Source organism: Schistocerca nitens, chromosome 5, assembly GCF_023898315.1.
Source record: "Schistocerca nitens isolate TAMUIC-IGC-003100 chromosome 5, iqSchNite1.1, whole genome shotgun sequence".
Classification (NCBI taxonomy): Eukaryota; Metazoa; Arthropoda; class Insecta; order Orthoptera; family Acrididae; genus Schistocerca; species Schistocerca nitens.
Window position 1 is genome coordinate 747903828 of NC_064618.1, and position 10475 is coordinate 747914302.

The 10475-nt window shown below is 37.0% G+C and overlaps 1 protein-coding gene across 3 annotated transcripts in view; it reads left to right on the forward strand.

Annotated features, from left to right (window-relative positions):
* LOC126260143 (CAAX prenyl protease 2) overlaps positions 1-10475 on the forward strand; it is a 147181-nt gene that overhangs the window by 94871 nt on the left and 41835 nt on the right. For all 3 annotated transcript variants that reach the window (XM_049957394.1, XM_049957395.1, XM_049957397.1), the window contains one exon: positions 8284-8346. In XM_049957394.1, the coding sequence (XP_049813351.1) occupies positions 8284-8346 (63 nt within the window). The remainder of the gene's footprint in view (positions 1-8283; positions 8347-10475) is intronic.

The following is a 10475-nucleotide window of genomic DNA, read 5'->3' on the forward strand; positions in this document are numbered from 1 at the left end:
GGGTGGGAAGGTATACTAAGTCACTGTCTTAACAATAATCATGATCTGATGATAGTGACTCTAGTAGCAACCTTTCTTCTGCTCATTGTGTTGTATTACAACAGCTGTAATATCATAGTGACTTAGAGAAGTAAACGCCACTTTTAAGAGGGCCATCTCTATAATGGGCTTTCAGGAATCATTGTTACTTCCACATGAAATGCACTAATCTGTATTAGATGCACAGTCTTATGTTGGAACAGCCTGATGTCAGATATAGACATTCCTCCTCAAGATTTTCCATGACATGATGACAATTTCTGCCCTCTTTCTCACCCGGGACATACCTGAAATAAGTGATCTTGTTGGCAATGAGTTGTAGATTTGGTGCCAATTGTTCTCCGTTTATGAAAACTGCCAGCATTAGTGTTTTAACCAATAATGTGTTGAAAGCTTTATTTATGGTAATTTTATAATTATTATCAGTAATAAATCTCATGTTAGAACACGGATATGTTTTAAATATTGTTTCACAAGACTTTTGCTTTAGTGTTTTATTTACACCCTTGGACATGATAGGAATGAAGCAGGAAACCCACATCCCATGTTTGTGTGTCTTAGCACTCAGCCACTGCCTGTGTGAGTATCATGAAGGCAGTGGGTGAGTGCTAGTACATACCAACATGGGTTTCCTTCTTCATTCTGATCATGTTCAGTGGTGTAACTGAAACATGGAAGCAGAAGTCTTTTGTGAAACCATATTAAAAAGATATTCATGTTCTAATGTAAGACTTATTATTGATAATCATTATAAAATTACGATAAATAAAACTTGTAATATAGTATTGGACAAAACTTGGCAGCCTTTGTAAACAGAGAACAATAGTCATGAAATCTACAGCTTTTTGCCAACAAGATGATCACTGAGCTCAACAAGTCATGGTGAGAGAGAGAGCAGAAATTATCATCATGTTATGGGGTATCTTGAGGAGGAAGGTCTACGTCTGATATCAGGTAGTACCAACCTAAGACAGTGTGCTTAATATGGATTAGCGTATTTCACATGGAAGTAACGACAATTCGTGAAAGCCCGTTATGGAGACAGCCATCTTCAGAAGTGATGTTTATTTGTATAAATGACAGTGGAATTAAATTAAAGCTGTTGTAATACAATGCGATGAGCGGAATGAAGGTTGCCACTAAAGTCATTACCATCGGATCATTTAAGTTGCCGCATTTAACAACAGAAGACAGTCGAGATGAAATGTTACGAATTGTGCCAGCATTTTACAAAAAGAACTAGGCAAGATGTCTTCTTGTTGCAAAAAAATAAAAATAACTACTGCATATTTAATTAAGAATTCTGAAACAAAATGTGTCATTACATTAAACTTCACTAAGAGTAATCAGTAAAATATATATTCAATCATATCCATATAGTGACTGCTTCTTTGAATGCAATAAGGGAGCTGTAATTCTAACCATGACCCCAAAAAAATAGTTCCATACTGTTGATAATAAGCAAATAGACACTAGTGTAAAAGTCCGTTCTTTGGTAACTTGAATCAGTGCCTACGAGTGAAATGATTACAAAAGATAGGAAACATCTTTCTGTGGAAGAAAAAATGATGATTTCCACAGTGTGGAGGTTTGCATGTTGGATCACAAGTTCAATTAGCGAAGGACCTAGGACTTTCCGCTTTCCCCCTGAACATGACTGTGAGAAATCGGCCCAACATCTTAGCCAGTGTGAGACATTCTGGTTCCATGGCAAAAAAGCATAAATACATTCAGCCATCAGCATGTGATTGTTTGGATAAATTCATTGGAGATTAGTTTGTTAGCACATGATTCCAACAGCACTGTATGGATGCCCAGTTCCATCTTCACATCCACTAAGCATGCACTGAATGCTAAAATGGGGGCAAAAAAATAGGAAAGTAATGCTGCTACTTGACAGATGTCCAGCACACCCTGAAAATCTGCAGCTCAGAAATATTAAATTAGTGTTCCTGCCTCCTGATTGTACAAGTGAGCTTCAACCATTAGATCTGGGAATTATCCATTCACTTACATGGAAATATAGAAAAATTCTTATCTTGAAGACTGTGTTTATGCATGATAATGGCACAGGCCCAGAATCTATATCACTTTTGGATACTGTGTGTTATGTAGCCAAAGCATGGATGGATGACTCCTTTAACTATTTGTAGCTGTTTCATGAAAGCAGGATTTAAGTTCACAGAAAACACACAGGAACTACTGGAAGAAGATTTATCTTAGCATACAGATTTGTCTGTGTTTGGCATATCGTCTATGTTTCAAGAGCATGTTGTTGTTGTTGACACTTAAGTCATCACTCCAGAGATGCAACAATAGATAGCATGATTACCAAATATTTTGAAGAAAGGAAGAGAGAGGTGATTCGGGATGAGGATGATGACCAAGAAGCAGTTGTGCCAAGCAGTAGACAAGCTGTGGAAGCTATTGAACATTTTGAGGCAGTGCATTGGTAGTGCATCAGGCAGGTGATGCTAATATATTTGATTCTTTGTATACTGTGGAGAGGCAAGTAGAGAAAAAAAAAATAAAAGGAATTGATTATTTCAGATTTTTTTTAAACAGACAAAATTTAAATTGTTTTAATTTCATATTTTGAAAGATATGAAGAGAATGCAGTAAGAGTAATACTCATTTTTGCTTGTTGTGTTTCCAGTGTAAAAAAGGGGATTGATGTCTTTGTGTGTACACACACACACACCTAGTAACTTCATCTTCCATTTAATGTGAGTCAGGGTTTATCTCCCTGAGGTCTGTACACAGTTCTCATAATATTTCTTTAAATGTTTCCAGAATTGTGATTCACTGTGCCTTCTTACTAACAAACTACCCATTGGGTGATCAACAATGGTTTCTCATCATATTGTTTGTGGAATATAGTTCTTCTTTTATTTTTCTCTACCACTCTCCTCATATTATTCTTTTTGTGTCAGTATTCGCATCTTCTTTCTTTCTGCTGCAGTACCAACTTCTCATGCACTGTTTCCGTAAGTCCTCTGATTTTCTCTCTGTCCACTGCAGTTTCTTTTAATTTACCCTCAGGAGTATTAAAAACATTTCCAATTTGTTGTGTGTTTCTTCATGCCTTTCTTGAATGCTCTGTTCATTAGGATGGGCTTTTTTTAATTACTGCACTATCCCACTCTGTCTTTTCCGTTCCCAGCTACAAATTGCCATAGAAGTTTCTTCTGATTAAGTAAAGAGTGACATTTTAATTGTTTTAATGTTGTTTATTAAGAGAAATTTCCAGTACATTTATTTTTTAGCAAAGCATATAATGGTTTTGGCTTCATTTTGTGATAAGGGATAGATATCCTCATAAAAACAGAATGAATGGGAACTGATCAGTAGCAATCAAGCAATCAACTCAGGTCGTACTAACGACTATCTGTGTTGAACCATGCTGTTATTGGTATATTCTGCTGTCAATTAAACTCTTAAGTGAACAATGTTGTTTGCAAGATCCTATAGAGAATTGCCTGGAAATGCTCATTTACTCTTCTGATGCTCAGCAGGAAGTATTCATTGCAGTGCTTTGTCTTTTATTACTTGTGAGAAAAATATACAAACACATTGATTGCTGCGAAATTATTGACTCATGTTGTCATGTGGGCAATTGCCTCGGAGCTGATAGAATTTAAATATTTTAGGACCAGTATCACTAATAGCACTAGCATAAGAACTATTCTGAATTTTATTGTTCCAAATTAAAAACTTCCATTACTAGCTGGAAGATCAATTCCTCAGTTTTTTGAGGTATGCATACTAAACATATACAGGGTGAGCACAAAGTCTTGCCCTGATTATAACAATTTATTACAGAGTAACCGTTAGACATATTAATTATATTTGAGGCCATTACATAGGTTAGTGTTACTAGTTTTTTGTTTGTTTAAGACCACTTACGTTAGTAAACTTCAACGTGTGCTCCCTCGGTAGCTCGCAGAATGTCGAGGTGGTATTCCAGTTCCTGCCAGGTGTTTCGTAACATGTGTTCTGACACAGCACCCACAGCAGCTTGTATCCTATTCTTTAGTTTGTCGTCATCAACAACTGGTGTGACGAAGACTCTATCCTTGATATAGCCCCAGAAAAAAAGGTCAATCTGGAGTGTGGGGTGGCCAGGGTGTTGGATCGTTCCTTCCAATCCATCTTGCTGGAAAATTGTCCATGGTTGATACTCTTCTAACTGTGGGGCAATGAATTTTTGTGAAATGTTTAAGTAAATGTTAGCAGTAATGGATTTTTCCGTGAAGAAAGACAGTCCAAAAACCTTGTTCTGCATGAGGCCGCACCAAAATTCCACTTTTTCGCTGTCTCACTGTAACTGTACAGTAGCGTGTGGAGACTCTGAACCCCATATATGGACATTATGCCTGTTTACCATTCCATTGACTTTAAAGGTGGATTCATCGGTAAAGCATATGCGATTTAAGTAATTGTTAGCGCTATCAATCCCGTTGAGAATCTCAGTTGCAAATTCAGCACATGTCAGCAAATCATTTGGTTGCAAGGCCTGCGCAGTTTGCACTTTGTAAGCATGCAACCTGAGCCTTTCACGGAGAATCTTCACCACACTTGCTTGCAGTATTTGAAGGTCATGTGATGCTTGACGAGTTGATTTAAACGGACTCTGTTGAAACGATTGCTAAACACTATCAACAGTTACATCATTCACACAAGGCTTGCCACTTCGAGGACAATCTTCAACGCTGCCTGTTTCGTTAAACTTTGCGTACTATCGCTTTATTGATTTAACGTCAGGAGGGCTGCGTCCATAAGCAGCTCAAAATTTATGCTGAAAACTGATGGGCGATTTCGTTTTGTGAAACCAAAGCACACATGCGCTCTCTCCTGCTTTGACACCATTTCGCCAGCGTCGGTGTTGTGGTCACAACAACCAGTAACACTAACCTATGTAATGGCAACAAATGTAACTTGTTATGTCAAACGGTTATTCTGTTATAAATTTTTAAATCAGGGCAAGACTTTGTGATCACCCTATATATCCAAAGGAAAATTCTCTTGGTAAAACTATAACATTCTGAGACAGAATTGCTAGCTATTACTTTCCATCAGGAGATGAAATTTGTAATACTGTCAGTAGATACTTTGATGTAACATGGTCATAGTAGGGAGTAAATTGTTCCACTACTAACTGCTTAGGCCGATGGAAAAATGTTTGTGGAAACCCAAAATGGTGTTTAGGTAACTATGGAACATCCCTCTGTGCACACTTTGGTTTAAAATACACTCTAAGACAAAAAAGAGAGGAGGAGGAGGAGGAGGAGAAGAAGAAGAAGAAAAAGAAGCATGGAGCAATTATCCAGATGGGATGGAACTTGGTAAATGTGATGTACATGTACAGACAAACAAATGACCGCAATTTCAGAAAAATTGGATGGTTTATTCAAGAAAAAGAGCTTTGCAAATAAAGTCAACAACACACTGGTCCACCTTTGGCCCATATGAAAGCAGTTATTCAGCTGGGTATTAATTGACAGAGGTGTTTGATGTCTTCCTGAGCATATTATAAAAAATTGTCTCCATTTGGCACATTAGATCATCAGAATCCCAAGCTGTGTGGAGAACCCTTCCCACAGTGCTCCAAATGTTCCTAACTGGGCAGACCAAGGTAAGGTTTGGCGAGCACAACGACAAGCAGTAGAAACTCTTGACATGTACAGGAGGGCATTATCTTGCTGAAATGCCTGCCCTGAATGGCTTTCCATGAAGGGCAACAAAATGGAGCGTGGAATATCTTTGAAGTACCACTGTGCTGTAAGTGTGTCGCGGTTGACAACCAAAGTGGCCCTGCTGTGAAATGATAGGGCACCCCAGAGCATAACTCCTAATTGCCAGACCTTATGGTCTGTGACAATCAGGTTACTATCCCCCCATTGTCCAGGAGACTCCAGACACATCTTCAGCCTGGAATCTTCAGTGATGAGGCCCACTTCGAATTGAGCCCTAATGATTAGTTATTCTTTTGAGAGAGAGAGAGAGAGAGCATATGTGCTTGTGGGGTGTGAAAGCCATTAAGCCATTGGCTCAGGGGATTGACAACACACAACAAGAAACTATGTGTGTCTACCTGCTGTGGAGCCCTGCTTATGCTTTGGCGTTGTAGCTTGGCTTTACCTTGAAAGTCACAGAGAAAAAGGTGCGGGTAAGAATGTCAATGCCTGAAAAAATGAAGATGACTCAAGAACTATCATTCTATCATCTTGGTCTCTAAAGTCAAAGCATTACACATAAATGTTAAGATCTGTTGTCCGCTACTATTTAAGAATGATCTGCATCACCCACAATTGTAAAAGTAAATGTACAGCAGAAAAATTGCTATTATAATAGATAATAGTTTTCACAAACCTGATTACATTAATTCAGTAGTGTAAAAAGCTCAGAGTCGCTTTCAGCACCCACTCCAGCTGCAAAAGGAGATGAAGTCACATGGCACAGTTTAATGGCACTGCATAGAAGGTCCTCTCAAGAACTGCGACTGCAAATTATTTGTAAGGTAAAGTGACACTCACATTTACCCTAGGAATACTCCGATATAACTAAAACTACTAGGTTTCAGAACTATTAGTTCTTTTCTGGTAGGGGGAAGAAGTAGGGGTGGGAAAGGTGAGGAAAGAAACGGTAGGACACTTGGACCCCAGGATGAGACACATCCACCCGATGGGAAGACGAGGTTCCTGAAGGTACGTACTGGCCAGCAATTATGTCTCACAATCGTACATTATTTGTACATTTCTCTTCTCTTCACTTTGTTAAGAAAAGGACAAAACAGTGTTTTATTATTGGTATAATGAAAAGCAAAAATTGGCTGAAAACCAGGCAGTACAGTGGTGCTTGTTTATAAAGAATAGGTCTACTTTATGTTTCAGTGCTATTTTGCAATTTAGTTTTGTGTCCCAACATTATTCTCATCTTCCAAGTTTCTGCAAATATTTCCAAAAGCAGCTAGTGGATATATTAGACTTTAATGATGTTGCTGTAATTATATGATGAAATTTATAACAGACAGAAAGGTGATCAAACAAACTGACAATTGGAAGAAAGTGCGTGTTGTAGTTACTCAAGGTGTGCTGTGTTTGATTCCTTAGCACTCTGGAGTGGGTAAGGGGTCATGCTTTTGGACTTCTTTAATTGTTAAAAAGTTTGCTGTGTAAATATAAGAGTGTCAGTAAAAAAAATCATTGTTCTGATTAATACTTCGCATAAATGGTTTTGTTGTGTGTCATGTGTGCATAGCTTTTTTTTATAACTTACTCATTGTCCTTGTAATTTTTCAGGAAAGTTAGTTACAATTTTTACCACTGCTGGAAAGGGAAAATCTTGTTCATATATTTTTTTTGTAGCCAAAATTCATTTCCATCAGTGTAGTAACAGTCTTAGCCATCTGTCAAAGTAAATCTTGAAAGAGTGATTTCATTTACTGAGAGCAAAATCTGCCCTACAACTAGTCCAGTATTCTTGTCTGCATTGTTAAAACTGAAAAAAAGGTCTGTTACCACAAATACTTTAAGACATTTTGTGTGGTACTCATGGCCATAATAGTAATTCACTTAAGGCTGTGCTGAAGAGTGCACACATGCTCACTTGGAAGGTCATACAATTTAAATAAATAAGCATCTCATGAATATTTTGTTGTTCTAATGCTGCAATGGTATCTTACAAAGTTGTGTTGTTTTGAGTAGTAAATCAATCACGTGCTCGCTCATTCATTGTATTTTCTTTGTGCCATGAGAGTAACTCCTGCATTGCTCTCTTTGGCAGGGACACAACAGGACGTGGTTTGCCTGTCTCCTTGTGACCTAATATGAACTAAAGGGGACAAAGACCATATCAACATTTGCATGTGAATCATATGTTCTGTTAATGGTGTTCTGTCACATATTATCTGCAAAAAATGAATATTTGAGATGACAATGGGCAATCAGTTCGCATATTGCCAAGACAAATGAAGATTCATTCAGGCTGGCTGAGACGCCACAGATTGGCCTTCTTTGACTGATGGATTTGAAATGGTCCTGAGATACAGCTTCATCTCCAGAAATGTAAATACTTACTGTTCATGGGTTTGTAGATCACTATTGATGAGAAAAAACTCATGTAATAGATTGGATGTTACAGTATTTATTAACATTCTTGCACTATTTTTTGTGCAAAAAAGCTTATTTCATGTGCTTGTGTACTTGTAAAAAAATGGAATAAGTGTATTTGTAAATATTACAGGTTTCCAGTTCGCATACACAACATTATTTGGTGCATATTCTGCCTTCTTGTTTGCTAGAACAGGTAATTAATTTCATTTTTTTATTAAAAGTGTGGCTTATGCCTTTTAAATGATCAAAGTTTAATAATGAAATCATGTTAATTGGATATTAGTGCAGACTCTTAAGACATGTCAAGTGATATTTTTAATTTGAAATAACACCAAGAAAAAGATTTTATAAACAGTACAGAGTTTGTATAGTTCCAGTTGTGTTTATCTACCCCATAACTTTCAGTCACTCTGCTTTGCTTAGTCTCCTTTACAAGTCTGACTCGTTCATCCTCACTATTTATATCTGTGTATTCTCTATGTTGCTAGACAAAGGCTGTCAGGAGAGAAACCTCTGGTTTTATGAGGTGAACTCGCGCAGTTGGTCAGTGTGCTTAGAGCTGTGAAAATGAGAAAGCCACATTTATTTTTGTTTGCTTATAGTAGCCATTGAAAATGAGCACCACAATTGAATGTCTCACCATATGTGAATAAGTTCTGCTTTTAGTGGCAAAAAGCTGTTGATAGCCATCACAACACTTACCATGTGTTTTGGCTGAATGTGATGAATGGTATTCTGTGATAATGATATCTTTTATTTGTTTGTTTGAGAATGGAAGGTGACTGTTTGTAATCAGCAGCTAACTGGTAAGAAATGTAAATGAAAAATTTGTTGGTACCAGCATTTAACAATTTCTCAGCTGTCTGAGAGCTCTCTGCAGATTATTCAGAATGCTTTGCACGAGACCATGAATAGACAATAAGGTTACTACATGTCTTGTGCTTGTTGCCTTACAAAACTGTTTATAGAGAACCACAGAACTCTGCAGAGGACTGTTTTCTGAATTTCCTCTTTTGTTAAGTTTGAGAAGGAGAAGACATACTGAACAGAATCATAACAGAGGACAAGACACAGATTGCCTTTACTAATGCAGAAACAAAACATCAGTCAACTGTGTCAGGTCATACCACCTTGCCCAATAAACAAAAACAAGTGCAACAAACACTGTCATCCAAAATTTTTATGCTTAGTAATTTTTTTTTCCTTGAGATTTTAAAAGGATTTTTCTTTTGCATTTTATGCAATAATTCTGAAGCCATGAAGCCACACAGAACAAGCAGTGTGGTTCTTGACTAAAAGTATCATATTTTTGCATGACAGTATTTGGTTACATTCAGCCCAGAAAACACAATATTTGTTATGTTGGTTCAAATAGGAAGTTTCTGAACATCTGCCCTATATCCTTGGCTCATTGGCTTGGATCCCTATACCTTGACTTCATCGCAGAACTTCAAGATGCTGTCATAGGCCAAGTGCAATCTCAAGTGCCAGAATTTCATGCAGAGTGAATTTGACAACTCATTAAGGGATATGATTTATGCTTAAATCCGAGTGATGATTATAGATAGAAGTAATACAGAGGTGCAGTTTGAAGATTTTCAGTATTTTATTCAGAGGTTACTGTCCTTAAATGCCTTGTACTATGTGGAAAGACAACTACTTACCATATAGAAAAAATATTGGTTGATGATTTGTCGTAATAAAAAATATATATATATATATATGAAACAAAGAATAGTCCAGAAATATTAAAAGTTGTGGAAGAATATTATAGGTGCAGCCATATATGATATGTATAATGTTGTGCACAACATCAGCAGTATATCAAATATTGCAGTTAAAAATATAAGTTCATGTCTTGTAGAAAATAAATTGATGCTAAATCACGGTAAGCCTCAGATTTTAGTTCATCGTCATTTTCTATATTTTTCCCTTTGTAATTCCCTTCTTCCTGCAACGTCTTTCTCTCATACTTTTGCCACTTCATTAATTTCTATCTCAATTTTAGGACTCTGGTACAATGATTGAGATTTATTTACTGCCTTGGTGTTAAAAATTAACATTTTTGCTAAACCTCTTCCTCCACCACATCCATACAGTCATCTGTCCCAATTTGACATCTACACCAGGACATAGTCTTCGTGTAGTTAGGTCATGTATTGGGGGTCAGCCATTCCGAAAACAAACATGTTTGCTGGTTTCTAATTCCTTCAGTAATCTTTAAAATAATGGTTTACCCTTTGATGTTTATACTGCAATAATGTTTCTCATGGTCTTCGGTGTTATATTTTTGTGTTTACAACTTCTTAACAGGCCATTGGT